Source organism: Bos mutus, chromosome 23 (assembly GCF_027580195.1).
Source record: "Bos mutus isolate GX-2022 chromosome 23, NWIPB_WYAK_1.1, whole genome shotgun sequence".
Lineage (NCBI taxonomy): Eukaryota > Metazoa > Chordata > Mammalia > Artiodactyla > Bovidae > Bos > Bos mutus.
In genome coordinates, this window is record NC_091639.1 from 30,350,468 (window position 1) to 30,377,520 (window position 27,053).

The 27,053-nt window shown below is 41.9% G+C and overlaps 1 protein-coding gene across 2 annotated transcripts in view; it reads left to right on the forward strand.

Moving 5' to 3' along the window:
• Positions 1-27,053, forward strand: part of RCAN2 (regulator of calcineurin 2) — a 284,388-nt gene that overhangs the window by 158,530 nt on the left and 98,805 nt on the right. Inside the window, exon 1 of one of the 2 annotated variants that reach the window (XM_005896636.3) lies at positions 22,370-22,742. The exons of the other annotated variant lie outside the window; for it this stretch is intronic. Within the exon in view, the coding sequence (XP_005896698.1) occupies positions 22,656-22,742 (87 nt within the window). The 5' untranslated portion in view covers positions 22,370-22,655. Of the gene's footprint in view, positions 1-22,369; positions 22,743-27,053 lie in introns of those variants that run through there. 2 annotated transcript variants of the gene reach the window in all.

Below are 27,053 nucleotides of genomic sequence, written 5' to 3' on the forward strand. Positions count from 1 at the left end.
ATGAGATTGCTTTGTATTTTTTCAGACCTCTTTGATGTCTGAAAACAACTGGATTTTCACATTTACTTCCTCATTCAATCTGTTGTGATGTCAGAAGTCATTCAGCCTCTGGAAAATTCCACTGTACACTCCTGAGAGAATAGAATGAAAAAGGCAAATAATGTCCTAATATTTTGAAAATACTCTTGACCTTATGGCGCTCCTAAAACGATCTCCAGGATGCTATGGACCTGGAGGTTTTAGAAACCTCTGATCTACATGAATTTGATCCTTTTGAATTTATTGAGACTTATTTTACAATCTAGTGTGTGGTGTGTCATGGCAAATGTTCTGTGTGCATCCGAATAGAATGCATTCTGCAGCTGCTGGGTACAGTGTTCTATAAATGTCAATTAGGTCAAACTGGTTTGTAGAGTTGTTCCAATGTTCTTTATTTATTTATGTGCCTGAACCTCACGGCATGTGGGATCTTAGTTCCCCAATATCAAACCTGAGCCCCCTGCAGTGGAAACCTGGAGTCTTAACCAATGGACCACCAGGGGAGTCCCCCAGTGTTCTTAATTATTACGGATTTTTTAATTTTCCTATCATTTTCTGAGAGGAAGGTATTAAAATATCCAACTGTGATTGTAGATCTGTATTTTTCCCTTTTTAGTTTTGTCAAATTCTGCTTCATGTGTTTTGAATTTTTGATATTGTGTTCACATCTGAGATTGTCATATTGATTTTAAAATTATAACATATATAATCTTATCTCTGGTAATTCTTTTTATCCTAAAGACAAAAAAATGTGATATTAATTGAGACCTATTTTACAATCTAGCATGTGGTGTGTCATGGCAAATGTTCTGTGTGCATCTGAAAAGAATGCATTCCGCAGCTGCTGGGTACAGTGTTCTATGATTTTAATATAGATGCACCAACAGTAGGTTTCTTATGCTTACTATTTGCATGGTTTCTATTTTTCTAATCTTTTACTTTTAAGAAGTTTGTCCAGGTGGTGTTAGTGGTAAAGAATCTGCCTGCCGATGCAGGAGATGCAAAAGACGTGGGTTCAGTCCCTGGGTCGGGAAGATCCCCTGGAGCAGAAAATGGCAATCTACTCCAGTATTCTTGTCTGGAAAATTTCATGGACTGAAGAGCCTGGTGGGCTACACTCCATGGGATCATAAAGAGTCAGACACAACTGAGCACATGCACACACGCACGCACACACACACACACACACATAAAGAGAGAGTGAGAAAGTCTTCCTTTCTTGCTTTTTATCTAATCTGATAATTTCCGTCTTTTAACTAAAGTGTTTACAATCCATTTACATTTAAAGTAATTATCAATATGGCTGGGTTTTAGTCTACCATCTTAGCATTTGTTTTCTATTTGATCCATCTGGGTTATGTTTGTCTGGTCCTCTTTTTCTGCCTCCTCTTGGGTAAATCAATTATTTTTTTAGTATTCCATTTGATTCCCTTCTGTGGACTTTTTAGCTAGTCTTCTTTGTGTTATTTTTAATGGTTACTTTAGCCTGGAGACTGCAATATGCATCTTGAATATATGGCAATCTACCTTCAACTAATATTCTACAACTTAGAAGTAAGAACATCACAACAATCTGATTTCTTTCTCCCCTACCCAATCTTTGTGCTTTTACTGTCACATATTTAACTTTTACCTATGCTATGGACCCCACAATCTGTTGTTGTTATTTTATGTTAAATAGTTAATCTTCTTTTAAAGAATTTCAAAATAAATGTACTAAGAATGTCTTGGATGTTTATTTACGAATTTATCCTTTCTAGTGTCCTTGGTCTATTTCTGCCACTCTTAGTTTCTACTGGGGGTTATTTCCCCTCAGTAGAAAGAATTTTTTATCACTTCTAATAGTTCAGATATGCAGTAAATCGATTCTCTTGTGCTTTTTGTGTTGAATGTGGTTTTTATTTTGTCTTCGCATTGTTTAACAACCTTATGGGGCAAAAATTATATACCATAACTTCATCTGTTTTTAAGCATACAATTCAATAGTTACTAGTAAACTTCCAGAACTGTACAAGCATCACCATTATTCAGTTTTAGAATGTTTCCATCCCCTCGAAAAGTTTTTTATGCCCATTTGCAGGCAACTCTCTTTTTCACCCACACCTGCTGGCAAACATCAATCTACTTTTTTGGCCATTTCATATAAATGGAATCATATATAATATGATCTTTTGTTTCTTTTCATTTAGCATAATGTTCATGAGGTTTATCCATGTTACAACATGTCAGTAGTTTGTTCCTTTTTAAGCATTTTAATGTATGAATATACATTTTGACTTTCCATTCACCAGTTAATTGTATTGTTTCCACTTGGGGCCTATTATAATAACACTACTATGAGCATTTTTATACAAGTCTTTGTGTCAGCATAGGTCTTCATTTTTCCTGAGTAGATACCAAGTAGTGGGATTACTGGGTCTTATTTTAATTGTATGTTTAACTTCTTAAGACACTATCAAACTGTTTTCCCAAGTGCCTGTACTATTTTACACTCTCAGAAGCAACAGAGAAGGATTTGCTTTCATATTTGAAAGCTGTTTTTGCTGGATATCGAAATCTTGGTTGACAGTTTGTTGTTTTTCTTTCTTCACGGTGAATATGTTGTTCCATTGTATCACGACCACTCTGAGTGTGTGTGTGCTCAGTCGCGTGGTCATGTCCAACTCTTTGTGGCCCCAGGGACTGTAACCCGCCAGGTTTCTCTGCCCGTGAAGTTTTCCAGGCAAGACTATTGCAGTAGGGGGCCATTTCCTACTCCAGGGGATCTTCCCGATCCAGGGATTGAAACTGCATGTCTTGCGTCACCTGTATTAGCAGGGAATTCTTTACCACTAGTGCCACCTGGGAAGCCCAGTTTTGGCCATTATTGTTTCACAAAAGAAATCAGTCTTAATTCCTATTCTTGTAATCTCTTTTTCCTCTTCCTGCTTTTAATACTTTCTCTTTAATTTTGAATTTTAGGAATTTATCTATGATATGTCTAGCTTTGGTCTTCTTAGAGTTTAATGAACTTCTTGAATTTATACATTGACATTTTAATTGATTTGGAGAAAATCTTGGCCATTATCTTATAGGGCTTCCCAGGTGGCTCAGATGGTAAAGAAACTGTGTATAATGCAGGAGACATGGGTTCGGTCCCTGGGTTGGGAATATCCCCTGGAAAAGGGAATGACTATTTGTTTATTCTGCATTATCCTCTCTTCTACTTTGGGGACTCTAATTATGCATCTGTTAAGGTATATTATCCCGCAGATCTCTTTTGCCTTATTTTAGTTTTTGTCTGGATAAAATAGTGACTTTACTGACTTACTCTTTGTCTGGAGCTCTTTGGGATTCTAACGCATTATCCCAGCCCACATAAAACCATAAAAGTTTGCTAGGAACCCATCTGGTTCTAGTGAATTCTTCTTTCTCCCACTATTACTCAAAAGGTAAAATCAGACATGCCTCTCTTCTCTCATGAGAAGAACTTTTTGCTATATGGAATTTAGTTCACTTAGTTTTCTTTTTCATCAGCTCTCTTAGGGGTTTTTAAAAATCTGTGATTGTGTAGTTCGTATTCTTTTTGAGAGACTAGCATAATGGTTTCCTGCAACTTTCTACCTTTAACCAGAATGGAAATTTCTATGTACTTCATTTATTTTTTAAAGCCTCCTTCATTTCAGAAAGATGATTCCAAATTCTATTTTCACCAACGGAGTATTGAAAACTCCATATATGCCAAAAATAGTAACACTAGAATTTCAAATGCATATCCCAGAGCCATGCTTCATGAAAACTTCCTCTTTGATAAGTTTACTTATGATTCTACTATTAGAAATCTACATTTTTCTCCATTTCTACATACCATGTGTCCCAGAGACACAGCACAAAGAAAACTTCCCAATGCACAGGTTTTACAACTTTTTATTTTGTATTAGAGTATAACTGATTGACAATGTTGTGATGGTTTCAGGTCAACAGTGAAGGGACACAGCTGTACGTATACATGTACCCATTCTCCTCCAAACTCCCCTCCCATCCAGGCAGCCACATAGCACTGAACAGAGTTCCCTGTGCTATACAGTAGGTCCTTGTTGATTGTCCATTTTAAATATAACAGTGTGCATTTAAAAATTCTTTTGTATAGTATTTGTCCTGAGACTTTCTCCTTACCTATTTTGATGAAGTAGTATGGCTTGCCATACTACTGAAAGTAACCTGAAAATCTCTTCGCCCTTATTGCCTTGAGCCTAGAGAAAATCCTCTATTGCCAGCTTCTTAGTTTCTCTCCTCTTGACTCTCCAGCTCTATGAAAACACTCAAATGACATAGGGTTGTCAAAGAAAGTTTGATTTCTCAAAACTTTGGAAATTTCCAAAGGTATTGCCTTGCACGACAGACACACCTCACCCAAAGCCCAATCTAGGTGGTACGAATGTGGATAATCAGCCGGCTGTCCGATACTGGAAACTCCCCTTTTGTGTATTTCCATGTGGCTTCTTTCTTTTCTTCTCCAACATTTTAAGAGATTTCTTAAAAGTTTGTAATTGGGGTATGATTGCTTTACAATGTTGTATTGGTTTCTGCTGTATAACGGTGTGAACCAGTCAGAATTATATATGTATCCCCTCCCTTTTGAGCCTCCCCCACCCCTCTAGGTCTCAGAGCACCATGCTGGGTTCCCCGTGCTATAAAGCAGCTTCCCACTAGTTGTCTATTTTATACACAATACCCACTCCAGTACTCTTGCCTGGCAAATCCCATGGATGGAGGAGCCTGGAAGGCTGAAGTCCATGGGGTCGCTGAGGGTTGGACATGACTGAGCAACTTCACTTTCACTTTTCACTTTCCTGCATTGGAGAAGGAAATGGCAACCCACTCCAGTGTTCTTGCCTGGAGAATCCCAGGGATGGGGAAGCCTGGTGGGCTGCCGTCTATGGGGTCACACAGAGTCAGACACGACTGAAGCGACTTAGCAGCAGCAGCAGCAGCAGTGTATGTATGCCAGTGCTACTTTCTCGGTTTATCCTTCTCTCTGTGTGTCTACAAGTCCATTCTCTATGTCTGCATCTCCATTTCTTTCCTGCACATAGATTTATCAGTACCATTTTTCTAGATTCCATATATATGCACTAATACACAATATGTGCTTTTCTCTTTCTGACTTACTTCACTCTGTATAACAGGCTCTAGGTATGTCCACTTCACTACAGCTGACTCAAATTTGTTCTTCTCTATGGCTGAGTAATATTCCATTGTATTCCACATGGCTTCTTAACTCTCTTTGCCTTCCTCTGTCCTAGCTATTATTTACTATTTATTTATTGTTTAGTTGACTATGTCAGGTCTTAGTTGCTACATGCAGGATCTTTGATCTTCATTCTGCATGTGAACTCTTAGTTGCAGCGTGTGGTATCTAGTTCCCTAACCAGGGATCAAACTCAAGACCCCTGCATTGGGAGCACGGAGTCTTAACTACTGGACCACCAAGGAAGTCCCTGACCTAGCTTTTGAGTTACCAAAACCTCTCCTTGAAAAGGGAGGGAAAATAAAAGAAATACAGGTTGTGAAGGAAGACTTACTTTTTCAGATGCTTTCCTTCTTAGGCTGGCCCTAGAGTGGTTAGAAATACAGAGCAAGTCATTTGATGTTCTTACCTGCCGTTTTTAAGCAGATGGAATCTTCTTAAAGTACAGGCATTAGCAGCCTGTAGCTTGCCAAAATCCAATGATGTAATCATAATGTCCTTCTAGTTATTCCTAATCTATGTTTCTTACACATAATCCTGATGATTTATTTATTTGAAATCTCATTGATCATAATCAGCATGTATGACTAACTCGGCTATTTTTAAAAGTTATGAATTTTTACCAGGAAACCTTTTCTGATCTCATTCATTTGATCTTCTCTGCTTTTCAGCTCTTCTCAAACTCCATTTATTCTCTTGGTTTCTGTCTTGACATAGACTAACCATGATAGATCAAATAACAATAGGATTACCTGCTCATTTGCTAATTTAAGACATTCAAATTCAATTTAAAATGAAAGATCTTCCACATTTCAGGACTAAATCATCTTACTTCTGGTCGTGTCCCCATTTGGTATTTGATTCTGTATGAAATTGGATTTTGCGTTCTCAGTGCATACTTCAACATGGACAGGTACACGCACACATGCGGTATTAGTTAAAGTAATGCTGCCTTCTCTAGCCAATATGCTCTCAAGTCTTAGGGGCTTACAGGAAGGGAGGTTTGTAAACCCCGTTGGCAGTGTGATGGGGAAGAGGGTGAAGGAAATAGGAGTGTGATCCATGCAGTCATTCAGACACCTAAGCTAATAAAGACTCCATCATCTTCAACTCCAAAGATCAAAGTGAAGAAAAGAAATGAGTTCAGCTGGAGGTTCTTATGGGCCAGGCCTGTAAGTGGCATTCATTCTGTTTCCATTCCATTGGCTAGAACTCAGGCAGACTGGAAATCATAACCCCAATTGGGAAACCACTTTCCAGAAATGGCTCTGTATTGTGGAAGGAACACAAGGCTCAGTGGACTTTCAGCCATCTCTCCTTATATACGTAAGTATGTCTGAGGCTTCTGGTCTTTCCAGTAGTGCTAATGGTAAAGGACCCACCTGACAATGCAGAAGACTTAAGAGACACGGGTTCAGTCCCTGGGTTAGGAAATCCCCTCGAGGAGGAAATGGCAACCCACATCATTATTATTGCCTGGAGAATCCCATGGACAGAGGAGCCTGGTATCTACAGTCCACAGGGTTGCAAAGAGTCAGACATGACTAAAGCGACTTAGTACATATCATATATGTCTGAGGCTTCGTGGCTATGCGTCTTATCAGTTCTTCCAGTTTACATTGCTAGAACTCTCAAAACTTGATGAGTAGGGTGGTGGGGTAGGAAACTTTATGCTAAGCACCAAAGACTAAAGCTGACGGAGCTGCTACTCATATAGGTGACTCAAAAATAACCCATTCATGAAAAGAAGTGGGGGTGGCCTCAGCTCGTCTTGTCTCTTATTCATACATTCTTTGATTCACTGATCAGACATCGTCTTGATTGCATGCATTATGCCTGGCAACGTGCTAAGTGCTGAGGACACTATAAAACATTTAAACCCTACAGGGAGATAAGAGCTATAATGGATTTATGTGCATTATGTATGTGGAAGTAATATGCATTATTTTAGTGGAGAAAGCTTGCCTTCCACTAAGGTGGTGCTAGAAATTCCCGCCGCAAGGTCTCAGAAGACTATTTGCCCATTAGATTTCCAACATTCCCTTACTAGAATCTCTTGCATATTTGCTGCCCCTGGTTCCAACTTTAAGTGCCACTCTCATGGCTTCCTAGGTGGCATTAGTGGTAAAGAACCTGCCTGCCAGTGTAGAAGACTTAAGAGACATGGGCTTCAATCCATAGGTCAGGAAGATCTCCCGGAGAAGGAAATGGCAACCTGCTTCAGTATGCTTGCCTGCAGAATCCCATGGGCAGAAGAGCCTGGTGGGCTACAGTCCATAGCATGCAGAGGCGGGCATGACTGAAGTGACTTAGCCCACAACACACACTTATGGAGAAGGGGACGACAGAGGATGAGATGGTTGGATGGCATCACTAACTCGATGGACATGAGTTTGAGTAAGCTCCAGGAGTTGGTGATGGACAGGAAAACCTGGCTTGCTGCAGTCCATGGAGTCGCAAAGAGTCAGACACGACTGAGAGACTGAACTGACTGACACAGTCATAGAGAGAATATAATTTTTCTTAGTAGAAAATTTCCCCTGGCCACAGATTTTCTGCAGGATGAATTCAGTGGCAGTAAAATTAGAGACAGGAAGAGCCAAGAAGCTACCGTTGTAGCCTCCACTGGGTCATTATTCCTATGGAATAAAGTTTAAATTCCTACCAATAACTCACAAAGCTCTTCATGGTCAGGCCCCTGCCTAGCAGTCCTGCTGCATTTTCCATGGCTCCCCACCTTTAATCCCCAACTCCATCTGCAATTTCATGTTCAGCAATACTGGGCCACTCACGCTCTTACCTTACCATGTCAGCCCAAGCCCCTACCTATACTTAAAATGTCACCTCCCTACTTGTCTGCCTGTCTGGATAACTAGAAAACTGCTTATTTTTCAAAGTTTAGCAAAACGTTCCTTCCTCAGGGAAAGCTTTTCTAATGCCTGTTCCATATGGCAAACTTATACTTGTCCTGTACTCATACTATACCTTGTATCAACATCATTTGTAGCAAATACATCACGTCATCATATCATGCATCAACTGAGGGGTGATGAAACAGTAAATATGACATTTCGAACAGAGGTAGGTATCAGACCAATATGTGGATTTTCAAAGCAGGAGTCTGGAAACTACTTAGATCACTCTGAAGTCTGAAAGGAGGGATTGATAGGGAGAAGCAAGTGGAGATGGCAAGGTGGTTCTCTGAGCAGGTTTTCTTAACAGAACTCCATCCTGGGACTCCTGCTGTTACCTCAAGAGGGAGAGTTAGAGGGTGGCAGCTCCCTCATCTGAAGTCTAATCAGGGGGAGGAGGGTCCCATGGGACAGTTCAGAGACCTGAAAATGTGGTTCCTGATGAGTGACTCCCACCTTAGAGTCATCTGTTATGCTAGGGCTGTGTGTGTGTGAGAGAGAGAGAGAGCGCTAGGACTTTTTTGATTGTTAGTGACAGAAACAATATCTGAATTAGTTTGGGGAAAACAGGGAGGCATTGGCTGGGATAATATTAGGATATGGAACATCACCAAGGGAAGACCTGACTGAGGAGATCCATGGAAGGACAGGTGCCCTGGGCCTCGGGAACAACTGCAAACCATGATTTCAATGCTTCCAAGACTTCCTCCACTTTTTCTTTCAGTTTCTTGTCTGAAAGTGGCTTTATGGTGAAAAGAGCATGGTTAGATACAGTCCTGAGCTTCTGTCACTGAAGGGGAATTGCTACCAGGCTTATGGGTATACCCCTAGGACAAAAAGACCTGGGGGAGAATCTTAAATTTTTCCTAGTGATTATTGTGATTCTGAAGCTGCTGTGTATTGCAGTATGGAATAAAGCACATGAGTAATTGTATTACTGGTAAGAAATAAGATATTTGATGTGGAAGAGAGAGGATACAGATGTGAGATTAAAAAATTCTGGATTTGATTTTGAATTATCAGTCTGAACTCATGATGCATGTCATCTTTAAAACATATTATTGACATGAATTTGAGCAAAGTCCAGGAGATAGGGAAGGACAGGGAAGCCTGGCATGCTGCAGTCCATGGCGTAGCAAAGAGTTGGATACAACTTAGCAACTGAATAGCAACAACAACAACAACAAATTCAACTACACTTCAATTAAAAAATAAATTTAAAAAAGTTTAAAAGTAAGACCTTATTATTTTAAAAAATAAATAAAACACATTATATATGTTCTAGCTCAGGCCACTAAGAACTCTTGTAAATAATAACCAACTCAGTGCAAAGAACATCTCAAAGTCTACAGATTATGATCTTGAAATATGTTGAAATACTAAATTAAACTGAGAAAGAAATGGCTGATTCCTTATCTAGGGCAGGAAATGGACAGGATGAGTCTGGAACATCTTGTCCTGCCAGATGGTGAGGTAACCCTCAAAGACGACGGAGATTGTGTCAAAAGGACACAGGAGCCAACCTGATTATATCCTCACCAGCAATTTAAGCATCAGTAAGATAAAATGCAAACAGTTGACTCATTGGAAAAGACTCTGATGTTGGGAGGGATTGGGGGCAGGAGGAAAAGGGGATGACAGAGGATGAGATGGCTGGATGGCATCACCGACTCAATGGACGTGAGTTTGAGTGAACTCTGGGAGATGGTGATGGACAGGGAGGCCTGGCGTGCTGCGATTCATGGGGTCACAAAAAGACGGACACGACTGAGCGACTGAACTGAACTGAACTGAAGATAAAATGACAGTGAATTTAAACCCATCAAGTCTGTTTAGTTTATGAGTTCATGATGATGCTTAATAAAGTAAAAATTGTTCAGTGGTCTTCTTTGAAGGATAATGGGAAACAAGTCATTAAAAAACAAAGAGCTAGTTAATAAAGGAAAAGCATCAAGTGTGTATTTTGTCTGTCTTACAAAACACAAACTCAGGATAACTTCATGGTGGATAGGAAGTGGTTCCTTGTAACAGAAGTATTCCATGAATAAATGAAGTGAAAGTGTTCCTCATTCAGTGTGTCCAACCCTTTGGGACCTCGAGGACTGTAGCCCACCAGGCTCCTCAGTCCATGGGATTCTCTAGGCAAGACTACTGGAGTGGGTAGCTATTTCCTTCTCCAGGGAATCTTCCCGACCCAGGGATTGAACCTGGGCCTCCACATTGCAGGCAGATTCTTTATCATCTGAGCCACCAGGGAAGCCCTGAGGGGATATCATCATTCTGCAACTTCTAATAAAAGAGTGAATCTAGGCGTTGAGCATAAAAGACTACTAATTCCACAAAAAGAGATGGTCAGGCATTACCTATCCACTAATTACAATAATTACCTACCCACTAAGTACACAACACTATCCATGAAGGAGTCTTGCCAACCCAAATCTACCAAGCCTCAGGATCTAATTAGTAGGACCAACAGGTAAAAGGGGATTTGATTTAGGTCATACCTGAATGGTCTAGTGGTTTTCCCTACTTTCTTCAATTTAAGTCTGAATTTGCCAATAAGGAGTTCATGATCTGAGCCACAGTCAGCTCCCAATCTTGTTTTTGCTGACTGTATAGAGCTTCTCCATCTTTGGCTGCAAAGAATATAATCAATCTGATTTTGGTGTTGACCATCTGGTGATGTCCATGTGTAGAGTCTTCTCTTGTGTTGTTGGAAGAGGATGTTTGCTATGACCAGTGCATTCTCTTGGCAAAACTCTATTAGTCTTTGCCCTGCTTCATTCCATACTCCAAGGCCAAATATGCTGATTACCCCAGGGGTTTCTTGACTTCCTACTTTTGCATTCCAGTCCCCTGTAATGAAAAGGGTATCTTTTTTGGGTGTTAGTTCAAAAAGGTCTTGTAGGTCTTCATAGAACTGTTCAACTTCAGCTTCTTCAGCATTACTGGTTGGGGCATAGGCTTGGATTACCATGATATTGAATGGTTTTCCTTGGAAATGAATAGAGATCATTCTGTCGTTTTTGAGATTGGATCCAAGTACTGCATTTCAGACTCTTTTGTTGACCATGATGGCTACTCCGTTTCTTCTAAGGGATTCCTGCCCACAGTAGCACATATAATGGTCATCTGAGTTAAATTCACCCATTCCAGTCCATTTTAGTTCGCTGATTCCTAGAATGTCAACGTTCACTCTTGCCATCTCCTGTTTGACCACTTCCAATTTGCCTTGATTCATGGACCTGACATCCGAGGTTCCTATGCAATATCGTTCTTTACAGCATCAGACCTTGCTTCTATCACCAGTCACATTCACAGCTGGGTATTGTTTTTGCTTTGGCTCCATCCCTTCATTCTTTCTGGAGTTATTTCTTCACTGATCTCCAGTAGCATATTGGGCACCTACTGACCTGGGGAGTTCCTCTTTCAGTATCCTATCATTTTGCCTTTTCATACTGTTCATGGGGTTCTCAAGGCAAGAATACTGAAGTGGTTTGCCATTCCCTTCTCCAATGGACCACATTCTGTCACATCATGAACTCCTTATTGCCAAATTCAGACTTAAATTGAAGAAAGTAGGGAAAACCACTAGACCATTCAGGTATGACCCAAATCAAATCCCTTATGATTATACAGTGGAAGTGAGAAATAGATTTAAGGGACTAGGTCTGATAGAGTGCCTGATGAACTATGGACAGAGATTCATGACATTGTACATGAGACAGGGATCAAGACCATCCCCATGGAAAAGAAATGCAAAAAAGCAAAATGGCTGTCTGAGGAGGCCTTACAAATAACTGTGAAAAGAAGAGAAGCTAAAGGTGAAGAAGAAAAGGAAAGATATACCCATTTGAATGCAGAGTTCCAAAGAATAGCAAGGAGAGATAAGAAAGCCTCCTCAGCAATCAATGCAAAGAAATAGAGGAAAACAACAGAATGGGAAAGACTAGAGATCTCTTCAAGAAAATTAGAGATTTCAAGGGAACATTTCATGCAAAGATGGGCTCGATAAAGGACAGAAATGATATGGACCTAACAGAAGCAGAAGATGTAGCAAGAATACACAGGAGAACTGTACAAAAAAGAGCTTCACAACACAGATAATCACAATGGTGTGATCACTCACCTAGAGCCAGACATCTGGAATGTGAAGTCAAGTGGGTCTTAGAAAGCATCACTACAAACAAAGCTAGTGGAGGTGATGGAATTCCAGTGGAGCTATTCCAAATCCTGAAAGATGATGCTGTGAAAGTGCTGCACTCAATATGCCAGCAAATTTGGAAAACTCAGCAGTGGCCACAGGACTGGAAAAGGTCAGTTTTCATTCCAATCCCAAAGAAAGGCAATGCCAAAGAATGCTCAAACTACCGCACAATTGCACTCATCTCACACGCTAGTAAAGTAATGCTCAAAATTCTCCAAGCCAGGCTTCAGCAATACGTGAACCGTGAACTTCCAGATGTTCAAGCTGGTTTTAGAAAAGACAGAGGAACCAGAGATCAAATTGCCCCTGAATCATGGAAAAAGCAAGAGAGTTCCAGAAAAGCATCTATTTCTGCTTTATTGACTATGCCAAAGCCTTTGACTGTGTGGATCACAATAAACTGTGGAAAATTCTGAAAGAGATGGGAATACCAGACCACCTGACCTGCCTCTTGAGAAACCTATGTGCAGGTCAGGAAGCAACAGTTAGAACTGGACATGGAACAACAGACTGGTTCCAAATAGGAAAAGGAGTACATCAAGGCTGTATATTGTCACCTTGCTTATTCAATTTATATGCAGAGTACATCATGAGAAACGCTGAGCTGGAAGAAGCACAAGCTGGAATCAAGAAGCCGGGAGAAATATCAATAACCTCAGATATGCAGACGACACCACTCTTATGGCAGAAAGTGAAGAGGAACTAAAAAGCCTCTTGATGAAAGTAAAAGAGGAGAGTGAAAAAGTTGGTTTAAATTCAGAAAACTAAGATCATGGCATCTGGTCCTATCACATCATGGGAAATAGATGGGGAAACAGTGGAAACAGTGTCAGACTTTATTGGGGGGGCTCCAAAATCACTGCAGATGGTGACTGCAGCCATGAAATTAAAAGATGCTTACTCCTTGGAAGGAAAGTTATGACCAACCTAGATAGCATATTAAAAAGCAGAGATATTACTTTGCCAACAAAGGTCCGTCTAGTCAAGGCTATGGTTTTTCCAGTGGTCATGTATGGATGTGAGAGTTGGAATGTGAAGAAGGCTGAGTGCCAAAGAATTGATGCTTTTGAACTGTGGTGTTGGAGAAGACTCTTGTGAGTCCCTTGGACTGCAAGGAGATCCAACCAGTCCATCCTAAAGGAGACTAGTCCTGGGTGTTCATTGGAAGGACTGATGCTGAGGCTGAAACTCCAGTACTTTGGCCACTTCATGCGAAGAGTTGACTCATTGGAAAAGACCCTGTTGCTGGAGGTATTGGGGGCAGGAGGAGAAGGGAACGACAGAGGATGAGATGGCTGGATGGCATCACTGACTTGATGCACATGAGTTTGGGTGAACTCCGGGAGTTGGTGATGGACAGGAAGGCCTGGCGTGCTGCGATTCATGGGGTCGCAAAGAGTTGGACACGACTGAGCGACTGACCTGAACTGAGGGCCAAGTGCATAGGCACTCAGTCTTGTCAGATTTTTGGGGACCCCATGGACTGTAGTTTGCCAGGCTCCTCTTTCCATGGAACTATCCCCAAGAATACTGGAATGGATTGCCATTTCCTTCTCCAGGGGATCTCCCTGACTCAGGGATCAAACCAATGTCTCCTGAGTCTCCTGCATTGCAGGCAGATTCTTTACGCACTGCCCCATCGGGAATTTAAGTAACGGAAATGTTAGATAAAGGAAGGACCGAAGGAAGGGACAGCAGGACAGGACCAGGGAGTGCATGGAGAGGGACCAGGAGGGAAGAGAACATTTGTAGTACCGTGAGAGAAATGTGAACCCTAGTAGGACATTTTATGGTACTAAGGAACTAGTCTTGCTTTCAGGAGTGTGTGTGATAAGTATTGTGATTTCAAAAGACAAGCCCTTGTCTTTTAGAGATAGACAATGACATTTTTACAGATGAAATGATATGACGTCAGAATAACAGAGAGTGTCAGCTCTCAGGGACAAGGAACACTGGTGCTCAGACTTGAACTTGCACCAGAATTACTTAGTTCAGAGGTCTTGTTAAAATATAGATACTGGTCCAACCTACCCAATCTTGGATGTGGCTCAAGAATTTCTCTTTCCTCACACGGAACTCTGCTCAATATTATGTGGCAGCCTGGAAGGGAGGAGAGTCTGTGGGAGAATGGATACGTGCATATGTATGGCTGGGTCCCCTTTGATATTCATCTGAAGTATCACAATATTGTTAATTGGCTGTATTGTTGTTGATTTAGTCGCTAAGTCATGGCTGACTCTTTTGCAACTCTTTTGCCTTCGACTGTAGTTCTCCAGGTTCCTTTGTCTCTGGGATTTTCCAGGCAAGAATACTGGAGTGGGTTGCCGTTTCCTCCTCTAGGGATCTTCCTGACCCAGGGATCAAACCTGAGTGTCCTGCATTGGCAGGCTGATTCTTTACCACAGAGCCCCCAAGGAAGCCCGAAGGAACTCTAAGGTCAAAGAAATCCAGATTCTAATCCAGGCAATCCATGATCAGCTATCCCTCAATACAAATAAAAAGTTAAAAAAAAAAAAAGAATTTGCCTTTCTAACAAATTCCCAGGTGCTGTTGATACTCTTGGTCTGGGGAACCACACTCTGCCAGGAAGGAAGGTGGGTCCCAAGCTATTGTTGTGCTTGGGTGGTGGGTATATGAAAGCTCATTATAGTGTTCTCTCAACTTTTGAATACATCTGAGTTTTCAACAATAAACATTGAAAGCAAACTCAAGTGATCCAGAAGGATACACAGAGGGAGCAAAGCCTCTGACAGCCCATAGTTGTAATGGGAATATCTGTGCTCATGAGCAAATAAGATTTAGCTGCTGGTTTGGGGATTGGAAGGTCCCCATTTCTTCCTGCCCACTTGGGGCTCAGTGCCTCAACTCGCTGTCAATCCATGTATCCTCCTGTGACGACCTTCCTAACTCCAGGTCCGGAGACATCCCTATGTGTCTGAGTCCTTGCCTTTTAAGATTAATTTATTTCTTTATTCACTCACACTTCAGACACTACCGAGAGTACCTAAGTGTCAGGAACTTTTCCTAGCCTCTGAGAATACGGCAGAGAACAGAAGAAACAAAACCCTCTGTTTTTGTGGAGATTACTTTGTAGTTGGGGTTGTAGAGAACAAGTCAAGAATTAAGTGGATACTTACAGACAGTGAAAAGTGCTATGAATAAAATTAGAAAGAAGATGCCGGATAGCGTTTGAGTCTGTGTGTGTGCATGTGCACGCACACACAGACACACATATTTTTATTTAGGTGATCAGGGAAGACTTCTCCAAGGAGATGACCTCTGAGCTGAGATGAGCCTGATAAGAAGGAGCCAGCCATGCAGAGATCTGGATTTTTTTTTTTTTTTTGACAAAAGCAATAGCAAGTGCAAAGTCCCTGAGATCAGAAAGAGCTTGGCATTTGTTTTGTTTTGTTTTTGGAATCCAAAGAAGACCAGTTAATCTAGGATTTGGAGAGGAAAGGGAGAAATGATGGGCTGAGATGGGAGAGCAGACAAGAGCCAGGGTTCGTAGGACCTTGTAGCCATAGCCCAGTGCTTATATGCAGGCTGCCAGTCATCTCCCAGCCATCAAAATACCTTCTATCTAGAGAAATGGGGCACGATTTTAACAGGGAAGTGTCCTAGGGATTCTGATCTATAGGAAAGTGTTTTGTGTAAGCAGTTGAATAGTATAATATAGCCAATTTGTTGAACCAACCTATTAAAAATCCAATAATTTTATTTCAAAATCACTACTTGCTCTTGATGCCTGTAATTTCACTCTAAAAACACTATTTACTCAGTATAAAATTTGGTCTCCTATAATAGTGAGCTGGCCAAAAAGTTCATTCATTTTCTTTTTGTAGCAACCTATGGAAAAACCTGAATGAACATTTTGGCCAACCTAATACTACCCATCATACAGATTCCTCTATGACAGGTAATACTATAAGTTACCAGTCACTTCATGCTAATAGAAATGAATTGAGAAATGTGTCCTTGAAAAGATATTTTAAAAGAAGAATGTGTAAAGTTAGTGGACTCAGGAGTACAGGAGTCTCCAGGAAAGAAACGAACTGAAAAGGAGAAACTGAAGCTGTGTTTCTATCTATTTAAAAAAATGTATTTTTTATTTATGTTTATTTTTGGCTGTGCTGGGTCTTGGTTGCTGCACAGGCTTTTCTCTAGTTGCAGAGAACAGGAGCTTCTCATTTGGTGGCTTCTCTCGGTGCAGAGTACAGGCTCTAGGGTGTGTGGGCTTCTTCAGTTTTGACTCCTGAGCTCTAGAGCACACACTCAGCAGCTGTGTTCCATGGCCTTAGTTGTTCCATGGTATGTGAAATCTTCCCGGACCAGGGATCGAACCCGTGCCCCCTGCATTGACAGGCAAAATATTTTACCACCAGGCTACCAGGGAAGCCTCTAAAATACCTATTTTACAATTTGAGGTGAGACTTTATTTCCCAGAGAGACTAATGTCCTCCTGCCAAGATGTGTCAGAGCAAGGCTCTTTCTCTTAAATAACACATTTAACCTTTATGTGCATGCTCAGTCGCTCAGCTGTGTCTGACTCTTTGTGACCCTGTGGACTGTAGCCTGCCAAGCTCCTCTGTCCATAGGATTTTTCCAGGCAAGAATACTGAAAGAAATTGCCATTTAGTCCTCCAGGGGATCTTCCCAACTCAGGGATTGAGCTGATGTTCCTCTTGCATCTCCTGCTTTGGCAGGTGGATTCTTTACCACTGAGCTACCAGGAAAGCCCCGAGTAACCTCTTTGTAGCTCTTCCTTAAACAGAAAGTGTGAAATAATTCACAAAACCCTATAAGAGAACAGAGAGATGGTTATAATGGGTCGTCCCTACTGCCTTGTTGCTCTTTGATCAGCTGTGGACCTGTGTGCTAGACTTAACTTCTGAATTGTAGGCCTCTCTTGTTGTGGAGCATGGATTCCAGGGCACACGGGCTTCGGTAGTTGCAGCACATGGCTTCAGTAGTTGCGGTGCATGGGCTTAGTTGCTCTGCAATATGTGGGATCTTCCTGGACCAGAGATGGAGTTGGTGTCCCCTGCGTTGCAAGGTGGACTCTTAACTGTTGGACCACCAGGGGAATCCCTGTATTTTTCCTTTGCTCTGGATATTTCTAGTCTGCACCCCCTGCCTGGCGGGGGGGCTCTCCTCACCCCTTCTTTGTCTGATAGACCTTTACCTATGTTTGAAGATCAGAGAAGAAGTCAAGTCCTGCTGCTTGAGGCTCATCTGCCCCGGGTCCCTTCAGCGTCCATTGCTCTTTCTCCAGTGCTCCCACCAAGTGCCATCTGCACGTCCTTTGCCACCGCCACCATTGCTGTGTTGTGGACGTGTTTGTCCCCATGTCTTATCTTCTCCCCTGGATTTTAAACCCCTTGAGGATAGTGAATTTTACTTATTCATCATTTTAGAGGTATATCATCACTTTATCCATCAGAGCACCTGGTAGAGCTCTGTACATAGTCATCACTCAGAAACTGTTAGTTGAATTATCTGTTGACATAATTTCATACTCCCCACAGTGTCCTAGACAACACAGTAAGTACTGTACACACACACACACACACACACACAGAGTTTCACCAGTCTAAATATTTCTATTGGTGAGCTGATTTCATTAATCACATGGATCACAGCCTTGTCTAACTCAATGAAATTATGAGACATGCCGTGTAGGGCCACCCAAGATGGATGGGTCATGGTGGAGAATTCTGACAGAATGTGGTCCACTGGAGAAGGTAATGGCAAACCACTTCAGTATTCTTGCCTTGAGAAGCCCATAAACAGCATGAAAAGACAAAAAGATAGGACACTGAAAGAGGAACTCCCCAGGTGAGTAGGTGTCCAATATGCTACTGGAGATCAGTGGAGAAATAACTCCAGAAAGAATGAAGAGACAGACCCAAAACAAAAACAACACCTGTGGGTGTGACTGGTGATGGAAGTAAAGTTCAATGCTATAAAGAGCAATATTGAATAGGGACCTAGAATGTTAGGTCCATGAATCAAGGCAAATTGGAAGTGGTCAAACAGGAGATGGAAAGTGTAAACATCAACATTTTTGGAATCCGTGAACTGAAATGGACTGCAATGGGCGAATTTAACTCAGATGACCATTATATCTACTACTGTGGGCAAGAATCCCTTAGAAGAAATGGAATACCCATCATAATCAACAAAAGAGTCTGAAATGCAGTACATGGATGCAATCTCAAAAACGACAGAATAATCTCTGTCCGTTTCCAAGGCAAACATTCAATATCACAGTAATCCAAGTCTATGCCCCAACCAGTAATGATGAAGAAACTGACGTTGAACAGTTCTATGAAAATCTACAAGACCTTCTAGAACTAACACCCCCAAAAGATGTCCTTTTCATTATAGGGGACTGGAATACAAAAGTAGGAAGTCAAGAGATACCTGGAGTAATAGGCAAATCTGGCCTTGGGGTACAAAACGAAGCAGGTCAAAGGCTAACAGAGTTTGCCAAGAGAACACATTGGTCATAACAAACACCCTCTTCCAACAACACAAGAGACATGGACATCACCAGATGGTCAACACCAAAATCAGATTGATTATATTCTTTGCAGCCAAAGATGGAGAAGCTCTATACAGTCAGCAAAAACAAGATTGGAAGCTGACTGTGGCTCAGATCATGAACTCCTTATTGCCAAATTCAGACTTAAATTGAAGAAAGTAGGGAAATCTACTAGGCCATTCAGGTATGACCTAAATCAAATCCCTTATGATTATACAGTGGAAGTGACAAATAGGTTCAAGGGATTAGATCTGATAGAGTGCCTGAAGAACTATGGATGGAGGTACGTGACATTGTACAGGAGGCAGTGATCAAGACCATCCCCAAGAAAAAGAAATGCAAAAAGGCAAAATGATTGTCTGAGGAGGACTTACAAATAGCTGAGAAAAGAAGAGAAGCTAAAGGTGAAGAAGAAAAGGAAAGATATACCCATTTGAATGCAGAGTTCCAAAGAATAGCAAGGAGAGAGATAAGAAAGCCTTCCTCAGTGATCAGTGCAAGGAAATAGAGGAAAATAATAGAATGGGAAAGACTACAGATCTCTTCAAGAAAATTAGTGATACCAAAGGAACATTTCATGCAAATATGGGCACAATTAAGGACATAAATGGTATGAAAAACTAAGATATTAGTTGGTATGAAAAACTAAGAAGATATTAAGAAGAGGTGGCAAGAATACACAGAAGATCTTCATGACCCAGATAACCACGGCAGTGTGATCACTCACCAAGAGCCAGACGTCCTGGAATGTGAAGTCCAGTGATGCTTAGGAAGCATCATTATGAAGAAAGCTAGTGGAGGTGATGGAATTCCAGTTGAGTTATTTCAAAGATGAAAAGATGATGATGTGCTAAAAGATGATGCTGTGAAAGTGCTGCACTCAATATGCCAGCAAATTTGGAAAGCTCTGCAGTGGCCACAGGACTGGAAAAGATCAGTTTTCATTCCAATCCCAAAGAAAGGCAATGCCAAAGATTGTTCAAACTACAGCACAATTGCCCTCATCTCACATGCTAGCAAAATAATGCTCAAAATTCTCCAAGCCAGGCTTCAATACTATGTGAACTGTGAACTTCCAGACGTTCAAGCTGGATTTAGAAAAGGCAGAGGAACCAGAGATCAAATTGCCAACATCCATTGGATCATCAAAAAAGCAAGAGAGTTCCAGAAAAACTTCTACTTCTGCTTTATTGACTATGCCGAAGCCTTTGACTGTGTGGATCACAACAAACTGTGGAAAATTCTGAAAGAAATGGGAATACCAGACCACCTGACCTGCCTCCTGAGAAATCTGTATGCAGGTCAAGCAGCTACAGTTAAAACTGGACATGGAACAACAGACTGGTTCCAAATCGGGAAAGGAGTATGTCAAGGCTATATATTGTCACCCTGCTTATTTAACTTATATGCAGAGTACATCATGTGAAATGCCAGGCTGGATGAAGCACAAGCTGGAATCAAGATTGCTGGGAGAAATATCGGTAACCTCAGATATGCAGATGACACCACCCTTAAGGCAGAAAGTGAAGAACTAACGAGCCTCTTGATGAAAGTGAAAGAAGAGAGTGAAGAAGTTGGTTTAAAACAACATTCAGAAAACGAAGATTATGACATCCGGCCCCATCACTTCATAGCAAATAGATGGGGAAACAATGGAAACAGTGAGAGACTATTTTCTTGGGCTCCAAAATCACTGCAGATGGTGACTGCAGCCATGAAATTAAAAGACGCTTGCTCCTTGGAAGAAAAGCTATGATCAACTTGACAGCATATTAAAAAGCAGAGCCATTACTTTACCAACAATGGTCCATCTAGTCAAAGGTATGGTTTTTCCAGTAGTCATGTATGGATGTGAGAGTTGGACTATAAAAAAAGCTGAGTACCGAAGAATTGATGCTTTTGAACTGTGGTGTTGGAGAAGACTCTTGAGAGTCCCTTGGACTGCAAGGGGATCTAACCAGTCAATCCTAAAGGAAATCAGTCCTGGATATTCATTGGAAGGACTGATGTTGAAATTGAAACTCCAGTACTTTGGCCACCTGATGCAAAGAACTGACTCAGTGGAAAAGACCCTGATGCTGGGAAAGATTGAAGGTAGAAGAAGGGGATGACAGAGGATGAGATGGTTGGATGGCATCACTGTCTCAATGGACATGAATTTGAGCAAGCTCCGGGAGTTGGTGATGGACTGGGAAGCCTGGTGTGCTGCAGTCCATGGGATCGCAGAGTCGGACACGACTGAGCAACTTAACTGAACTGAGCTGAACTGATTAGACTGTCTTTCCCTTTCATTAGAGTCACATGTAACCCAAAATGAGGATCAACCAGAAAACTTGTATGCCTTCAGTCTAAAAGGTCACCTTTCTCATCTGCCTGCAAAATTTGACCACTTTTTCCAGCCTTGGGTTAGAAAGGCACCAATCTGTTGCAAATCGTGACCTCTGATAGCCACAGAAGACGCACCTGCATTCTACTGGGCATAGATCCTGCCAGAATGTCAGTTCATTCTACCGGTATTTTTATAACCAATGATAAAATGAAAACGATTCAGGTTTTTTTTTTTTTTTTCTTTGCTCACTTCTGCTGTGAAGGCTGTTCCCATTTGGTTTGTTCATACATTAAACAATTACTGCCTTCTCATGCCAGCCACTCAGCTAAAGTCTCAAGATATAAAGATGAATTATCCCCAGCCCTGCCCTTCAGGGGTTCACAATCAGGAAAAGAGACTGAAAAGGCCACTGGACAAGTTCAAAGTCTCGGGTGAAATCAAGCCCTGAGGTTCTGACAACGGCCCACGTCAGTGTGTTTGCCTGTTAGACTCTGCCATCTGTCCCTGCGTGAGACGTTTGCTGGAACTCCTTCCCACTGGCCGCTTTGGGTTTGAATGACCTTGGCGACAGCCTGAAATCCAGAGCTTCGAGGGGTGCTTTTAGAGTTCCTGGTCTGCACTTTTGTGCTTCAAATAGACATTCACAAACCTCTAATTATCTCCTCTTACCAGGCTGCCTAAATGACTGATGCCCAGCTCTCTCAGTCACTCCAAGAATGGATTTCTATTTAGCCCATGCCCGCCCGAGATGCATTAGGGTGCCCAGAACATGTGTGTCCGCTCCGAGAGGCACAGGGCAATTAACAGAAGCCAAGCAATTTGCAAAATGCCTCAACTTCCTGCTCCTTTCTGAGGCAAAGAAATTGTCACACCTTAACCTCAGCAGGCTCATAGGCAGCATAATTCCCCCACCCACCCCCAACCCAAACAGAGTCTCTGGTGTCAGATGTCCGCCCCCCTCTCATGCCCCACCCTGGCTTTTTGCAAACATAAGCACTCGGCTGAAACAACAGCTATGACTCAGTTCCTAGCGAGCTACTGCCTGAATTGATTTAGTCTGAGTTCAGATTTAGCACATAATCATGTTCAATTTGCTCCACTGCACTGCCTAGAGATAAAAGGCTGGGGGAAAAAAAATAGCTCCAGCTTGTGTCAGTCTTTGTGGTGATGTCATTGCCATCAGAGAGCCGGCCGCTCTTACTCTGCCGCGCTGCCTGAGCCGCGGCGGGCTGTGTGTGTGCGCACAGCCGAGTGGGTTCAGGTGCCCGGCTCGGCCATCCCCAGGGCAGGGCAGCGCCCGGCCAGCCCCGGCACCATCTACCTGGAAGGTTCTTCCCAGCCTGCAGGACTCGGAGGCTGCCTAACTCTTTCTTGTCAATTCCGGAGGGGGAATGCCAGCCCCTAGCATGGACTGTGATGTTTCCACTCTGGTTGCCTGCGTGGTGGATGTGGAGGTCTTTACCAACCAGGAGGTTAAGGTACGCACCTGCAATCTTCTGTTTCATTGTTGCTGTTTGCCGAAGCTGCCAGCAGCCTTGTTAGCTTAAGGGAACAGGACTTTGATTCATAGTTCTCAGCTCAGGATCTGTGCTAGAAATGCATGGGGTGAGTGCCTGGCTCTGTTAATTAGAATAAGTTAGAAGAGAGACCAGCACATTCATTTTGCGTGTGATAAGGTTTGAAAAATCATTGTCTGTGTATTCTTGCCTTTCCTATTAGGTGATCCCCCGTCAATCCTTTTCACAGTAGACATGTTTTCATAGTCTCCGTGTCAATAAGAATTTGCTAGTCCTTAGTGTTTTGAGGGGTTTCAAATCAATGACTCAATGAAGAAAGCGCATATAATAATGATCGCACCCAGGACACCCCGATCATGGGACCTTAACCTCTTCATGGAATGTCCTTTACATAGGCCATGATGTGCAAACTGAACAAAAGCTCTTCTAAAGACAGCAGTTTCAATCCCCAGCTCTCAGAAAATCAAAGTTGGAAAAGAGCTGTCTAAATTTCCTTTGTCAGGCAGAAGAAGCAAGTCATTTCCCCTGAACAGTTTTCCATAAAGAAAGTTCAGGCATAAATAAATTTCACATCTCGAGATGTAGTATCCTAGGGCGCTGGTCCTCACTGAGTAGACGTCTGCAGCAGTTGTCTGATTGTCATGGGTAATTGTCTCCTGATGACACACGTTCTCTTTCCTTTTGCCCCTTTGCTTTTGTGTTCTGAAAAAGGTGCCATGCTTGCGAAATGGGAATTTTGATTTCTCCTCTCATATTGAAAATAAGATCTAGCAGAAGCTTCTTATTTAAGCAGTTCACACACACAACAAAAAGGACACTTGCTCATTGTGTCTCAGGGGGAAGGAAAGGGGAATCACACTGCATGATCGTTTCCCACCCTCCCTTAGTCTTGACTTAAAGGAAGACCCGGAATTCTTTGTTTTGGGGTGTGCAAGAGGACTCCCTGGTGCTTCCCAGGTGGGAATGTGTGTGTCCACTAGCATAATGGATGGCTCTGTCATTCAAGATTACGGTTTTGAACACTCTTTTGAACTGGATTCAAGAATCTGGTTTGTTGTTTCTGCATATTTTAAATGTGTGGCCCTGTGTTTACCAATTCTTATGGCAGTACTATGAAGTGTCCACCACCTGTCATACTGAGGTTCAGAAAATTAGAAGGGAATGGTTGGGTGCTGCCTACGGCTGGTCCACAGTGCAAACATGCGTGTAGAGACAGTCTGGCTGGTCATACCTGCTGTATACACTCCAGAAGAGAGCAGTCCACAAAGCCCCTCCAGTTTAAAACCTGTTTAAAGTATGGGTAACTGGGTAAAAGCCGTCTCTGAACACCGGGCTGGAATACAATTGTGTGTACCTAAAGTAAAACTTTACAATGCCCTTCTGTTCTTAACAGTTCTCGTTTAATTGCATGCTTGTCCTGTGAAAATATAGACTTTTTTGGTCCACGAAATAATGTTGAGAAAATATTTCTCAAAGAACTGCTGTCTGCCAGGCACTGTGCTCATAGAGGAAGAGAGTTTAAAATACGCTTATATGACGTAGGTATTTGTAATATAGACATAGAAAGAACCATTTGCCCAATATTTATCTTTTTAAGCATTATTCCATATTTTATTTATTTTTTATTGAAATATAGTTGATTTGCAATGTTTCAGGTGGGCAGCAAACTGATTCAGTTATATGTTTATATATATGTGTGTGTGTTAGTCACTTAGTCATGTCCGATTTTTTGCAATCCCATGGACTGTAACCTGCCAGGGTCCTCTGTCCATGGAATTCTCCAGGCAAGAATACTAGAGTGGGTAGTCATTCTCTCCTCCAGAAGATCTTCTAGACCCAGGGATTGAACCCAGGTCTCCTGCATTGCAGGCAGATTCTTCACCCTCTGAGCCCTTAGGGAAGCCTCTCTCTATATATATATATATATTCTTTTTTCAGATTCTTTTTGATTATAGGTTATTACAAGATGTTGAATACAGTTTCCTGTGCTATACACCAGGTTCTTGCCCTTTATCTAGTTTATATATAGGAGTGGGTCTGTTAATTCCGAACTTCTAATTTATACTCCCAGCCCCTTTCCTCTCTGGTAACCATAAGTTTGTTTTCTATGTCCGTGAGTCTATTTCTGTTTTGTAAATAAGTTCATTTGTATCATTTTTTACAGCTTCTACATATAAGTGATATCAAATGGTGTTTGTCTTTCTCTGACTTACTTCACTTAGTATGATCATCCCTAGTTCCATCCATGTTGTTGCAAACAAGCCCAATATTTCTTAAAGGCAGAGTATTTTGTGGAATTCAGGGGACACAAAATTCTTACAGCTGGTTGTACTGGAGTGGTTGGGATGGCGCCATAGTGCATCCCAAGTTAAGCGTGGTACTTAACTGGAAGATGGGTAGATTTTGATACAGGAAAAGGGAGGGCGCGGAGATGGGGAGGCCGCTCATTTTACAGACAGGTGAGTCAATGCATTTAACTGCAGCAGGATCTCTGTGAGAGACTAGAGGGGAAACGGGGAGGAGGGGCGGGGTGATGAAGCCTCTCACATTTTCCATCAGAACCATGTGGGGTTTTCTGAGAAGATTCCCACCAGAAAGATGCATTGTATGTCCTTCCTGCTAAATATTGGTAACTTGCAATCGCCATGGATTTATTTCTTTGGAACAAGGTTCTGAATCCTTCTGTGGTTTAGTTTTCTTATCTGTAACATGGGGATAATAGTCATTCCTGCCTCTTTGGCTTGATGGGAGGATTAAAGAAAATTATACATGGAAAACAATTAACACAATGCCTGACATATTTCATGTTCAATACATGTTAGCTGTTGCCATCATAGGTATGATCACCTGTTCAGACATTCTCTAAAGGTGGTGAGTTATTTCTGCCAGTTTATTGGAATGTCCTATCTCCAGCTGAGTTTACAATGACAATCCAGGACAAAGAAAGCATTTTCCTTCCCATCCCCCCAAACACACACACACACAACCTGGTCACTTAGCCATTTAATCATTTAAATTAAGCAGTAATCAAGCAAAATTAAGACAGGCCAAAGAGGTTGGTTGAGGAAACCTATATGTTCCTTGTTCAAAAATGAGCATGGCTTAGTGGCATGAAGAGAGGTTCAGATGTCAAATTCTGGCACCAAAGTTTCACCGAAGGTAAACTTCATTAATCATCTCTTCCAGACTCACAGTGGAGCCGGGAGTTTCTTTCTTCTAAACCTTTAATATTCCTTTTGGAGAAAAGGGAGGCAACCCAGATGAGGGTTTGTCTCACCTGCCTGCATCCAGCTTGCTTGATCTCAGGCTTTTTTGCCTTTTGCAAACTCTCCCTTTCTACCTGGAGCCCCCATGGAATAGAAACCACACCAGGGTTATGCAATCAAGCAGCCTCTCTTTGCAAATGCAGTGATTTATTTGAGGGGGCAGAAGCAAATGCAAATGCAGTGACTTACAGCAATTCAGGAAACCTTATCTTCCATGAGGGATCTCTGCTGGTTGCACTGGGGGCCCTGCAGGCTCCCATCTCCTAAATTTTGTCAAAGTGGCTTAAGCAGTAATGCCAAACACATGAGGAAATAAGGTAAATGCACCCCCATATTTGTCTTTCTCCTGAAATCCCACTGGTAGTGTTGGGAACTTAGCTGTCTGATGGCAAAAGGATGCTCAGAAAGATAAACTCAAAACTCTCACTAGAAGGAAAATGACATGGTGAACTGTAGAGTTTGCTTGTGTGTGTTGAGTGTATGTATCTTTGTATGTGTCTGTGTGTGCATGTCTGCCTGTGTGTCTGTGTGTATGTTTGTGTGTATGTGTGTCTGTGTGTGTCTCTGGGGTCTGTGTGTTTGTATCGATGTGTGTCTGTATATGTCTGTGTTTGTGTCTGTATATGTCTGTGTTTGTGTCTGTGTGTGTTTGTGTGTCTGCGAGTATCTGTTTGTTCATGTATTTGTGTGTGTGTATATGTGCCTTTGTATCTGTGTGTATCTGTTTGTTCGTGTGTCTCTGTGTGTATGTCTGTGTATACGCAGGTGAGCAGGGTTGATTTTCTCGAGTTTTCTTCTCATATTCTGAAAATAGTCCTCCCTACCCCCACCCTTCAACAAGGAGCCAAACTCTTGGGGAAATGAAAGATCCAAAGATGGGTAATGAAATTTTTGTTTCACTTTAGTCCAGTGGTTCTTCAATCTGATTACACATTGGTATCCCCTTGGAGAGCTTTTAAAATATTGACAAGGATCAGGTCCCATGCCCAGGACTTCTGACTTGGCT